The sequence below is a fragment of the Cygnus olor genome, chromosome 23 (assembly GCF_009769625.2).
Source record: "Cygnus olor isolate bCygOlo1 chromosome 23, bCygOlo1.pri.v2, whole genome shotgun sequence".
Classification (NCBI taxonomy): domain Eukaryota; kingdom Metazoa; phylum Chordata; class Aves; order Anseriformes; family Anatidae; genus Cygnus; species Cygnus olor.
This window is the reverse complement of record NC_049191.1, coordinates 7,235,751-7,248,747: the sequence shown is the minus strand read 5'-3', so window position 1 is coordinate 7,248,747 and position 12,997 is coordinate 7,235,751. Positions and strand designations below refer to the sequence as shown.

The 12,997-nt window shown below is 55.4% G+C and overlaps 2 protein-coding genes across 3 annotated transcripts; both read right to left on the bottom strand.

The window, feature by feature from the left end:
* Window positions 1-1,341: 1,341 nt before the first annotated feature.
* XKR8 (XK related 8) lies at window positions 1,342-4,808 on the bottom strand. The gene is made up of 3 exons (XM_040535172.1): window positions 4,502-4,808; window positions 3,311-3,507; window positions 1,342-2,427 (listed from the first exon to the last, which is right to left on the bottom strand). Exons 1-3 carry the CDS (start codon window positions 4,792-4,794, stop codon window positions 1,688-1,690), a joined length of 1,230 nt encoding a protein of 409 aa, XP_040391106.1. The 5' UTR covers window positions 4,795-4,808; the 3' UTR covers window positions 1,342-1,687.
* A 1,402-nt stretch (window positions 4,809-6,210) lies between these two features.
* Window positions 6,211-12,946, bottom strand: SMPDL3B (sphingomyelin phosphodiesterase acid like 3B). 2 transcript variants are annotated; one of them, XM_040534998.1, is made up of 8 exons: window positions 12,832-12,946; window positions 12,371-12,711; window positions 10,807-10,904; window positions 10,117-10,260; window positions 9,357-9,529; window positions 9,026-9,206; window positions 8,282-8,415; window positions 6,211-7,158 (listed from the first exon to the last, which is right to left on the bottom strand). In XM_040534998.1, exons 2-8 carry the CDS (start codon window positions 12,682-12,684, stop codon window positions 6,778-6,780), a joined length of 1,425 nt encoding a protein of 474 aa, XP_040390932.1. In that variant the 5' UTR covers window positions 12,685-12,711; window positions 12,832-12,946; the 3' UTR covers window positions 6,211-6,777. The 2 variants fall into 2 exon arrangements, with proteins under 2 accessions (XP_040390932.1, XP_040390933.1); XM_040534999.1 differs by lacking the exon at window positions 12,832-12,946 and adding an exon at window positions 12,802-12,815.
* Between the last annotated feature and the right edge of the window lie 51 nt (window positions 12,947-12,997).

Genomic DNA, 12,997 nt, shown 5'->3' with positions numbered 1-12,997 from the left:
GCCCACATAAGTCACATCGTGCTTGGGTAGTGAGGCACAAACCCTGCCTTTTTTCCCCCCCTTCCCTTTTGCACAAGTCCAGCAACCAACCTCCTCCAGTGGCACTACAGCACAGCCGCTGCACCAGGCCTTTGCCCTGGGCTTACCTTGTGGCAGGTTCATGGGACAGGAGCAGTTCAGCTGCATCTGGCTGCCTCCCCCTGCACCGCCCTTCCCTAAGCACCTGGTATGGGCTAGTCCCCTCCTGCAACAGGGGGTGGATGGGGAAGGGGCTGTGGTGGGCCATGCAACAGCAGAAGGAGCCAGGAGCTGCCTTGGAGCCTGCCCCGGCAAGCACCATGTGTCCAGGCAACGGGACCAGGCTCTGCTACAGTTCCCGTGCTGCAGCCCCATGTCTGGCCCTCAGCCCTGTGCCACCGTTACAGCCAAGAAACTGACCCTGGGTTGTTCCAGCCTGGTCACAGCTGTAGTTGGTGGTGGTAGGAATGGCTACAAAGGGACTATAGGGTGACAAATAAGCCAGAAGTGCTGAGCCAAGCTGCAGCCCCGCCAGCCTGGGCCCAGGGTGCGTGTGGGGGTGTGGGGCAGCAGATACAGGGCAGCGGGGCCTGGCCCCAGCTCCCAGCCGTGCTGTGGCTGCCCCGAGCTGCCCCAGGGACAAGAGCATGGGCACAGCGCGGGGCCTGCCGCCCAAGTGCCTCTTACCCTGCTCATGTAAGCTCTTTCTGCAAGTGATGATGGAGGAGGAGCGGCTTGCTTGGGGCTGCAGAAACTCCAGCACAGGCCCACCCGCAGGCAGGAGCTGCTTTGTCCCGTGCCCTCTCTCTGCACAGGAGCCGAGCTCCGGAAGAGAGCTGAGCTCAGCGCTGCCCATCTCCCCGGACAGCGGGAAAGGCATCAAGGGGCAGGGCAAGCAGGGCCCTGTGTGAAAGTGCTCCCACGTTTTCAAAGCAGTGAAGCGCTGCCAGGAGGTGAGGCCACTACTTACATGAGCCCTGGCCCCGCATCCCATCCCAGGACCCCTCTAACACCCTACAGAGGTGCAGGCACCCTGCAACTGCTGCCCTCCCAAGGCAGCCACTCTCCCAGGTGGGTGCCACGCTGCACAGAGAGCCCTCACCTTCTTCTCTGCCCTTCTCAGCAGGGCTCTGAGTCACACCTCGATACTGGGCAATTTTTGACCTTAACGGCAAAACACCAGAAGTGGGAAAATTCTGCCTGCAAACAGAAACACCCAACAGCTGCTGCCAAGGAAGGAATGAGCCCTCTACTACCAGCAGCCACGTCCATGAGGAGCAACCTTGGCAGCAGGCACCAAGAGAGGCACAGACAAAGAGGACAAACAGTTGTTTTGTTTGTTTTTTTGAAAAGCCTAATAATAAATAATGAGAGAGGTTGACACACAGTGCATTCACAATGTACTGGCCTCTGCCCCGAGCACCGTGGCTCTCCTCCAGTGCAGCAGTGGGAGCCCTGCTTTGTGCCGTGGGACTGGCCAGGCACTCGCAGATCTCCCCAGCTTTCGGCCCAGCCCCTCCAGCATCCCGGACGTAGCACCAAGCTGCCCAAAACAGCAGCCTGGAGCACACAGAGGAATAACCAAGAGCACTAGCAAACCTATCTCCCTAGCAAGTCAGACCACCTTGACGAGGCAGGACTCCTTCCTGAGGAGCTGGAAGACCCGGCCTCAGACAGCACCATCAGCAGCAGCAGCCCCGTTCAGCAAGTGCTGCTCTGCCAGGACAGGTACCACGAACTGGCGCTGGGCCAGCCACTGCATCCTCCTGTTCACAAGGTCCGGCTCCAAGACAGTCCGAAACTCCAGCCCATCGGTCCTCCTGTTGGCATCCACCTCATCATAGCTGCCCTGCTGCTGGGCTTGTGCGCTGGGGTGCAGCCACTTGTAGTAGCTGACTCTCAGCAGCAGCCCCAGAAGATAGCAGGGCAGGGCAGCAGAGACCACCGGGATGAGGTACAAGTGCTCGTCCGAAGGGGAGCGGCACAAGAGCCAGGACAGGGCCAGCAGCGTGCTGTCCACCAGGATGAAGCCATGATAGATGATGCTGCGGTACAGTGTCCTCCCCGGAGCCACGTTGAACCAGCTGAAGTACAGGATCACAGCCACAATGGCCCGGTAGAGCTGCTCGGGGCCAGGCGACCCCATGAAGTCCGTGCCCTGCAAGCTGACCCAGAGGAACATCGCCAGCCACACAAGCAGGAAGTGAACAGCGACGCCGTAGGGCCACAGCAGGGCAAAGAGGGCGACCACGAGGATGCGGGGGCAGGTGAGGGAGAGGTTCCACAGGAAGTAGACAACTGAGGAGCCCAGGCTCAGCTCATACTTGTCCTGCAAGAAGGAGCGCAGGGACTGGTGATAGTCCAGCAGAGACCAGGTCACACACAGGAAGGCAGTGCAGATCCCCAGTCCTGCAAACACAGCAGCAGAGATGCAAAGGGCAGACTGAGCTGGGGTTGGCTCTGCTCCAAATATCACCCTGCCAGACATTGCTAAAACGCACATCCCACCAGCATGCAAAGCAGCAGCTCTGGGGAGTCAGAGCATCGGCATCTCTGTTTCTTCTCTTGCCTCCCTGGCTTCCCGCCCTCCCCAAGGAGCAGGCTGGTGCTGCTCCTGGAGGACTTCTCCCTTGCCCAAGCCTGGCGGCTGGACCAGGAGATGGGGAAGAGGTGACAGGACCAAAGAGCTCTGCAGAGCCCATTTCCCCAGCCAGGGAAACTCCCAGCCCACAGTGGCAGGAGATGAGCTCTGGCTCCACAGAGCCAGGACATGGTTCAGCTCCCTGCTTCTTCACAGTGATACTTAGGGGGCTCATCCCCTTTCTGGGATGGGTACCAAAGCACCTCCTCCATGGGCTCCGCTCCACTCTCCACACGTGTCCCCAACAGCACCTCCCTGCTCCCCAGCATGCTCCTGACTGCTCTCCTGACCCTTGGGCCCTGGCCAAGGGCATGCTGTGCTGTACAGGACCACAAGGTGAGGTAGGTGCAGGGGGTACACCTCAGGCACAGCCTAGGGGACACAGGGGAACGATCACAGAGGTCCCCCAGCTTCAACCCTCTCCAGGCCCAGCATAGGCCAGTGGGGCACACAGGACTGGGTCCACCCTCTTGCATATTCTGTCAAGGAAGCGATGGATGTGAGACATGAATGGCTGGAGAACCTCAAGCAAAGGCAGAAAAACAGCATCCTGCTCGGTCCTACAGCCTGCAGACATCCTACCAGGTCCCTCCTGCCCTTCAAGCTCAAGCCTGCAGCCCCACAACCCCTCCCCAGTTCCAGCCCCCTCACCCTGGGATGGCTCTGCCTTGTTCGTCCGCAGGATAACATAGAGGAGCAGGGTGAGCTGCGGGGTGTTCTCCAGGAAGGTCTCGAAGAGGCGCAGCATGCTGATGTCATGGGAGAGAAAGGCCATGCGGTTCTGCTCCTCCTCCGACGCTGCCTTTGCCCAGCACACCTTCCAGCCCACCTTCAGAGCGTGGAGACACCTGCACGGGGCCACGGCTGCGGTGAGGAGCTGCGTGGGGCCAGGGGCGCCTGCAGCAGCGTGCCCATCGACAACCACGCGCTGCCCTGGCGGGACATGTGGCACCAGCAAGTCCGAGCCTGGAGCTGCCGCTCATTTCAGCTTGGTCTTAAGCAATTCCCGTCCCCATGACAGAGGTACACCAGCAAGGTGCCAGCCCCCACCAAAAGGGCCCCGCAGCAACCGCCCCGTGTCCCCTGCACAGCTTCCAGGCCTTTAACGTACAAGAGCTTCTCTGCCCCTGGCATCTGCTTGCTTGTGCATCAGGAAAAAGAAAACCGAGGCACAGAGTGGTGCGTGTCCTCCCCTCCGACCTAACCCCTGATTTCTGCGGGGGAAGTTCAGCAAGCAGCCAGGTCATCTCCTTCAGTGGGGAGGCAAGGCACACCGCGGCCATGCTGCCCCCTAAAAAAAGGGGGGAGCAGAAACCAAAACAGGATCTGTGCTCTGCTCCACTGTTCTGGGAGCTGATCTTCGCTCCTGGGAACAGAGACGGACGCAGGCACTATATTTGCTGTAAAAAAACGAGGCATCGTCTAGTCTCGACGCTTCCGCTCGCTGTCGCTGGTTGCCACGCCAAAAAGGGCCGGCACCGAGCGGCAAAGAGAAACCGGGCGGGCAAGGGGGTGACGACCGGCCCTGCCTCGGGACCGAAAGCGCAGGACAGGAGCCGGGGGCTCGCGGCCCCGCCCCCGCCGGGGCTGGGCAGGAGCCTGCGGGGCCGAGTCCGGGCCCGTCCCGCAGGGGGCGGCCGCGGCTCTGCCGGGACGGGGCCCGGGCGGGGCCCGCTCCCAGCCCGGTGCCGGGGCCAGGGGCGGCCCGGCGGGGCCGGGGGCACACCCGGGGCGGGGGTCGAGGCGCCGGCGGGGCCGGTGCCGCCACAGAGGGCGCGGAGAGGGCGGGAGGTGCGAGCCGGGGAGGGGGGACGAGAGCGGGGCCCTTCCCCCGGGCCGTACCTGTAGAAGAAGCCGAGCTGGAGGAGGTGGAGGGCGGCGAGCAGGCAGCGGGGCAGCTCGGGGCGCAGCGCGTCCGGGTCGGAGCGGAACCAGAGCCAGCTGCAGGCCTGGGTGGCGGCCGAGGCGGCGGCCAGCAGCGTCAGCCCCAGCGCGGCCCAGCCGGGGTGCCCGGCCCGCGCGTACCCCGCCGCCACCCAGGCGTCCGCGCACACGTCCAGCGCCGCCGCCGCCGCCCCCGCTGCCGCCAGCAGCAGCTGCAGCGGCCCGAACCGCGGCGGGCACCGCGCCGCCATGCCCGGGGCCGCCACCGCCCGGTCCGGCTCGGCTCGGCCCGGCCCGGCCCTCCGGGCGGCGCCGCCCCCCGGCCCCGCGCTCCGGCCCGGCAGCCCCAAGCCCGGCCCCTGAGGCGGCTCCTTGGCTCCGCTTCTCCCCCCGCGAAAAAGAGGCCCAGCCTTGACAGAGCGATCAGTGCTCGGCGGCACGTTTTTATTGCCCCGTGAACTTTGTAATCATTCCCCCCCACTTAATCCGTACACAGCAGCTGAGTTACAGGAGGCTTGTCACTGGGACCCTTCGACGGGCCAGCAGCACTTGCCCCGAGCACGCCCCTGGGGAGCTGTTCCCGCCCAGCCCAGCCCTGCAGGCACTTGTGCTGCCTCCCGGGGCTGCGGCCTCGGCCTCTTTCCCCCTACCACCCCTCCCCGCCCACGTCGGGAAGCTGCAAAGCAGATCCTGGGACAGCCAGAAATCAGAGCAGTGGGTTTGAAGTACTGACGCTTGGAATCCTGATGCAAACAGCAAGGTGATTTTCAGGACACAGCAAAACCTAGAAATGCTCACCGTCCACTAGCATTCCCTTTCAGATCCTGCAGGGCCAGGAGCAGGAGGGCAGATGCACACAGAGGGGCCCAGGCCATTACAAGGACTCCAGCACCAAACCAGCTGTCCCAGGACCGGCTGGAAGCAGCATGACCATCCTGACGGTCTGCTAGAGCAGACATCTGCATCCCTCCCGCCCTGGCACCTGTATGTGCTGTGACACTGGTCCTGTATACACTCCTGAGCTGTACCAGGGGTAAATACCAACTTCTGCCAAGCTGCAGCTCTGCAGAAGGCTGTTCCTCCTGTGTCCTTGTTTCTCTTCCAACACGTCTGTTCCACTGCCACTTCTCTCGTGGGCCTGACACCACACTCACATGCCTGACCTACACTGCTCAGCTCACAGCTGACTGGTTTCATCCTTCCTTTTGCAGCTCTTTCCATTCTTCGAACCTTACTTCTCCAGCAAAATGGTTTGCAGGTACCACGCAGACAGCCTGCAAGAGTAGCCTGGGACTGCACTGATACAGCAGGGTGCTCAGGCTGTATGCAGCACCCTACTGCCTTACAAGCAACACCCTACCACCTTACAAGCTCCTGCTCACCTTAGCCTGCAGTCAGACCCCTGGAATCTGCATTTTACAGACAATGAGAGTATTTCTTCACTGGCTCATCCACCTGTACCTGGAAGGTCCAGAATTACTTTGTATTTGTTCCCTTGTGGTTCTCACAGGAGCTGAGCAAAGCCCAAAGCTGGCAAATTACCAAATCATTAAGTCTTTCTTAACAGTGAAGTAGTCAAGGTCAGTTTGCAATGCCCAGCTGAAGTTAGAAAATAAGTGTATGAGAGTTAACAGAACACAGAACGTGCATGGAAAAAAGAAAAATAAAATCAAGCTTATATTGGAACCGTATCTTGGACACTGACACGTGAATGTCATGGCCTAAACTTGTTTGCAATTCATACACTGTAAAAGGAAGCACTAACCCCACCTGGCTTTGCTCACAAACCAGAGGGAAAGCTGCTGCTGTACAAGGCCACCAAAACTTTGCAGGCCACCATTTCTGCCATCTTTTCAGAAGAGGAGTGTGTGCCAAAATGAAGAATTCTGCTGGCAGCAGGCTCCTCAGGAGCATGTGGCAGCTCACAGTTCTCATACATTTGGAAGGTAAGTTAAACTTTACGGGGAAGCCTGGATTTCATCTGATTTCTGCAACTACCACAGAAGTCGCAGCGGAAGGAAGACAAACCCTCTGATGCAGGTCAGTCTGGCACAAAAAGGCAACATAGCAATCACTGATACATCGAGCCTTTCTAGAAGTGGTCTAGTCAACATCGTAGAACTTTTAGTAAAAGACGCTGATTTTGTCATAGTTTCCAAATAAGTTCTCAATTCCGAAAGCATTCACAATTACTAATTCACTGTGAAACTGTCCTCTCCTCATTCATTCTTGATCTAACTCATGAGACTGCTTGCTGGGGACTGAAGAGCCCCTAAGAGCAAGCAGAGTAATAAAAGGCAAACACTGGTGATGGCAGTAGTAGAGCTGTTGGTTTTAACGCACTCATCATATCTTGTAAAATCAATTTCCCTGATGGCACAAACATGGTCAACACGGCAGTCCTCCCCACACAGGTCGAGGTCATATTTGACAGAATTAAACTCGTAATATTGCTGTAGGTACTTTGCATCCTTCGATATCCTCTCTAGCACTGTCTGCATGGAGTGTGCAGAGCCATCTGGGATTTGGAAGGCTTCCGTCAGCCTATACTCTTCCTCCCATATTGGGCCCATCATGTTGGCATGTGTTAAGTTCAAGTAGTAAGTCACCACATCCTGCAGAGTGAGAAAAACAGAACAAAGACAAATCAGAAGATCAGCCCTTGAGTGAAACGTTTGCCTAGGATGCTATCAGCCCCTTCTCCCAGATGCCAGTGTGTAACAGAGTGAAGCGTATTCACAGGTTGGCAGCAAGTAACACATCTCCCAGCCCAGTGAGGGGCGAGCCATCTCCCAACAGGGGCTTTCTATCAAGACATCAACCTGGGGATAGACGATGCAAGTGAGAGCCTCCAGAACACACCACAAAAGAAGCATTGTCCCTTTTACTATTTCATAAGGAATGAAGGGATGGCTTTTCTCTGTCTGATTTTTATCTCCAAACATCAGGAATGTTGTGCCTGGCCTACTTTAAAAATCACTCTGGTATATATAATCAATACAGTTCACTGGCAGAGCTGAGGCCTGGAGTAGTGTAACTTACTGAACGAAATTATTTTCTCAAACATGAGCAACTTAAAGAATAAAGTTTTTCAAAAGTTCTGTTCTCAGTCTCTTGCCCTTTCTCTCTCAGCTTCACTAGCTCCCTTGCCTTATGCAGTGTATTTTAGGACAGACAAGAATAAATTTCTTATCCTATAAACATGTGCAGGGCTGCTTTAACCCATTGCAAAGAAAGGCACAAAACACCATTCACAAGTAAGAGACAAATCAAACAGAAGCAGACCCTACAATTCACCTAAATTCAGATCCCATTATAAATGAATCAATTCAGCAGTTAGAGGGGACCCAAATAAGCTTCTAGGCAGTTCATATTTTTTCGAGGGGGTTCAACAAGTCTGTCAGTTCCCAAAGAGAAGTCCTGCAATCCATATCGCCTGCATGGTAAAGCAAGTATCAAAGGAGACTAACTAAAGACACAAAGAACGTAGCAAAGTCTGTCCTGTGCTGGCCTGGAATGCATCCCAGCAGGAGGCCTGGACCAGCTGAATGTGGTCACCTTGCCTTCACTCACTGACGCTCTTACTAAAACTTTGTACTAGCTACGAGACTGAAGTTTCTGGTTAGAGGTTGTCTCCAGCAAAGCCTCTTCTATTCTGTACTTCTGCCTGTTTAAACCACAGGGAGGAATTAAAATACCCTTCTAAACTGCAGTGCAAAGTACAAGGGGATCCCCTACCTGCACTTGAAGTGTGTCGGGATCATAGTCAATCACCCGGATCCCAGGGTTGTTGGCTCCATTGTTCACTCCAGGTAATGTTGTTTTCCAGGGAGTCACTCCAGGGGCCAAGAACATGACATTGATTGGAGAACCTTAATGAAAGGGCAAAACAAACCATGAATTCGAAGTTGCTCCAGACTGCAGCGAGCATCTCAGGAACAGATCACCCTGCAAACAGCTTTGTCACCAGCCCTAGTTCCAACAGTGCGTGCCTAAAGACCAGCACGTTGAACAGCATGAGGAATTGAACATGGGACTGCTGCAACTAAGAAGAGGCTTTCCACATCTGTAGAAGACTCTTACAGTGAGGGGTGCACAAGAGAACCACACTCAAAGGACACCCAGAGCACTACCCACAAACCCAATGCAAAGGTTCGTAATCGCTCCCTTATGTCTCAGCTAATGTCAAAGCCCATCAATATGGAGTAAGATCAGCAGCACGGCATCGAGGGCAAACTACAAAATTTGAGGGGAAACAGGGAGGAGAGCAGGAGCTACAGGTTGGGGGTAGGGATCATGGCCATTGTCGTGTTTTGTTGACCAAAGCATTTTACTAAATTTTTTAGAAAGTAATAAAAAAACAAGCCTCTTCTGGCTTCCCAGCTGCATTTGTCTAGCAGTCACTGAAAATTCCCATGTACAGTGATTTTATTGGGGTTGGCAGAGATACCATGCAAAGATGTGGGTGACCAGAACCAGTACCTGTATCACTGTAAAACATCCGAAAGCTGTCTGTGTGATGGTGTCCAAAAAACTGGGCAGCAATCACTCTGTGGTGCTTCTGCACAATTTTCAAGTATCGTTTATTAAAATCACTCCGGAACCAGGGCTTGCCTCGTTTCTTCTCGAAGAAACCAGGAGGGATGTGCCCCACAATGTAGACCTACAAAAGTGAACAGCCACACTGAACGCAGAGCCCATACTTCCTACAGAGCACTGGCTGGCGGTGACTGCACAGAGGGGAGATCAGGGGCAAGAAGAGCTTCCATGCTGGGAGAAGCCCTCTGCGAAGTTTGTTTGTTTATTTTAATACCATTTCTTCTGCTTTAGAGGCATTGGTCAGCGTTTCTTCCAGCCACTGGAACTGCCCTCCAGGATCTTCCTCGCCAGCTGTCTCACTATTCTGATCATAGTACAGATTGGTATTGAGAACAATCATTCGCCCCCTTGTATTTGGGCTGGGCAGCTTCTCACTGTAGAAGGCTCCTGCAAAATGCAACCATCAGGGAAGGAGCTGGAGGTCTGGTCCAGTTGGCTATCGTGACCCCACATCCCTGTGTTTCCATCTCTCTCAGCTCTTTGTCAATAGCCACAGCAGAGTCACTGGACAAGGCGCCAACAGCGCTCTGACCAGTCCAAGTTGGGTACTTGGTGCGACTCTTCCCTATGCATCTCTTGCCCCTCTTAGGCCTCTCAAGGTGAAGGTAGATGCTGCACAAGGACAATGTGCAGGAGCAGGAGCTGGGCAGTTGCAGAGAGCCACGGTGCTGGCCTGTACCAACAGCTTTCTTAGAACACATTTCCCCCCTCTCCTCCCCACCAAAGCTTACCACTGTGCATCCTCTGCAGGGATACTTGCCAGTAACTCAAAGAAAGCAGGAGAGATTAAAGCGTAAAGAAATTTCTTTTCTCACATGCAGTAGAACTCAGTGCTAGAAATCAGCATTAAATTATACCCTTTCACTGAAACTACTGTTGCTCTGAGCATAAAAGAAGGGAAAATGACTTGTGATATTCTCCGAACCAGCCCCAGTTCTCCAGAGTGCTGCCAATATGAGCCAGTGGTGCTATACCTGCTCTGAACAGAGGAATAGAAGCTTCATTCAACCAGGGACGCCACATTTCAGCTGTTTGGTTGTAGATCCTGTGCCCATTCCCTGGAAACTGATTCTTGGGGTGGAAGTCGTGATTGCCCATAGCCGCATAGACTTTAGTATCTAGGGACAGGGAAAAGGAGGCACAGAGAAGTCCATGCTTGTTTCAGAGTTCATCCTCATCAAAGCTCTTCAATGCACTTGCAGACTCAGAAAGAATAGCATGGCTTGAGAGCTTTATAAGAGCATTATCACCCACACTACATACACACGGTTGCATTGACGGGATGCAATGCTGCAAAGACAATCCCTCCCTGGGGCAAGCCACCCAAAGACATGGCTTTACAGATGAATCAATGAGCTCTCACCATTAGTAACACTCCTTCCCCCACTGTCGAGACAGATAAAAAGAATTTTTGCAAGCTTTTTTGTCTTAATGAGTGATTACAGAAACTTTTTTTTCCTGTCTTCTGTGTTAACCAGAATGCATCAGGTGCCTCAGTTCAGACATGCCTCACTCCATACAGCAACTAACAAGAGGACAAAGGAGTCATCGCCCACAGCCTTTCTGGGCCCTCTCCATTCCCTATTCTGTCATTGCTCCACACCGGTAAGTCCTTCCCATGAAACTCTGTACTTCTCTCCCCTTTTCTTTCCCTCAAGTCCTACCTGGAAATACCTGTTTTATCAGAGAGGTCAGATTTTCAATTATGTGCAGAACCTTTTCTTCTCCAAGACTCTCGTTGGGGACATGAGGAGTATCATCTCTGGAAAAACAGAAACAGCATGGTCAATGCCTTTGTCTAGCAAGACATATGCTTAAAGTGATAAGCGAGGCAGAGAGCTTGCACTTGTGCCCTCTGTTCTCTTTTTGTCTCTTAGAAGATAAAGTCAGAGGCTTTTGGGGGTAGGAATCGGCACTATGCTGGCTAGCCACAGCATTGAAGGAGTTTCAGGGAATCACTCAAAGTGAAAACTTGCTCCACTTTATTATACCTTGAAAAACCTATACACAAGCATAAGAAATGGAGGCTCACCCTACTTCAGGGCATTTAATAGACGCTACAGCTGATCGGAGATCATAAAAGAGAAAGCATTTTGCAATCTCAGGTCAAAATTTGATCAGCAATAGGGAAACAAATCTGTTTGTACTCAAGATAACAGCAGGATAACAACTCTTTCAGTGAAAATGAAACAAATGGATGCCTTCATTAAGGCAGCAATCATTGAGATCTGCCTCCAAAAATCTGGCAGACGCACGCTTCAGTATTTTCACTAATATGCTTATGGCATTTGCAGATGATGCTGGGCTATCAAGGATTACAAGCCCATCACAGAGGAAGATCAAAACTCAAAACAATGTCAAAGAACTGGGGGAAATTGACTCTTATTTTGATTTTTTCTTTTTAATTATAAAGACCAATGACATAACTATTTCCGAGTAGGAACAATCTTCCGTACACATATAAAGCAGGAACAATGAATTTAGCAACTGCACTGTGAACCAGGACAGTCTGAAGAAATGCCACAAGCTGTTTTCCACCCTTCTTCTCCTGCTGCCTCTAACAGGCAGGGTTTGGGGCACCAACACAAACAGCACGTCCCATACCTGCAAGTTTTTCAGGTATTCACGCTCTGTGTGAAGTCAGCCAGAGCTGGCAACAATTTAAAGGAAAAGAAAGGGATGGTGAATTGCAACACCTTCCCTTCGTTTACTTAGTTTCTCACTGACGGGCCTGTCGGGAGCACAGCTCTCACCGAGAGGCCTTCTCGCAGCCATGCTCTCTCCCTCAGCTTCGCTCAGCTCTGCTCCGAGCCTCCGGTTTACGTTATAAGACAAATCCAGATCTCATCTCTCCAAAACGGCTACCACACAGGCAGCCCCACGTCTGCCAAAAACCCTTCGCGCCCGGGCCCTCCGGCTCCCCGGTCCCTCCTAAAGGCTCCCATCCAAGCCCTGGCGACCCTCGGAGCAGGCGGGATCAAGCCATAACCCGAGAGCACGAACACCCACGGAACCGGCGCTGCCGATTCCTCGAGCATCTGACGGTTTCCCCTCACAGCTGCTCTCTACAGACGCAGACGCGAGCGGGCAGCTCCCACGGCGTCAGGGAAAAAAAGAGAGACGCAGAACAGGCGAGCCAGAGGAGCCCGGGGCGCATCGCTCCCGGCCGCACGGCTTTCCGGCCGCTGCCACCGGGCAGGGGAGGCGGCCGCGGCGCCCAGCCCTCACCCGGTCCACAGGACGAAGTCCGGCCGCCGCAGGAGGCCGCGCATGGCGAAGACGGAGGAGTTGAGCAGGCGCCAGGGCGCGTCGCACAGGTAGCTGCCCCACGGCCCCGCGTCCGGCCCGGCCTGCGAGCCGCCCGAGGGGCAGCCCTGCCCGGCCGCCGCCGCCGCCTCGTACTCGGGGTCCCAGTGCAGGTCCGTGACGTGCCAGAAGCGCCCCGACGCCGCTCGGGGCCGCCGGCCGGGCGGCGGGGCGCGCTCCCTCCGCTCACCTGCCAGGGCCAGCGGCCACAGCAGGAGGAGCACGGCCGCCTTCATGCCGGCCAGCGGCTGCCGTGCCGAGCCCTGCCCTGCACTGCCCTGCCCAGCCGAGCCGAGCCGTGCCGTGCCGATCCGGGCAGAGCCGTGCCTTGCCGAACCGAGCAGAGCAGAGGCGTGCCGTGCCGAGCCGTGCCGTGCCGTGCCGTGCCCTGCCCAGCCGAGCCGTGCCCTGCCGTGCCCAGCCGAGCCGAGCCAAGCAGAGCACTGCCGTACCCTGCCCAGCCGTGCCCTGCCCAGCCGTGCCCTTCCGAGCCCACCCGTGCCGAGCCAAGCAGTGCCCTGCCCGCCCCGCCCCGCCGCCGGCGAGCCG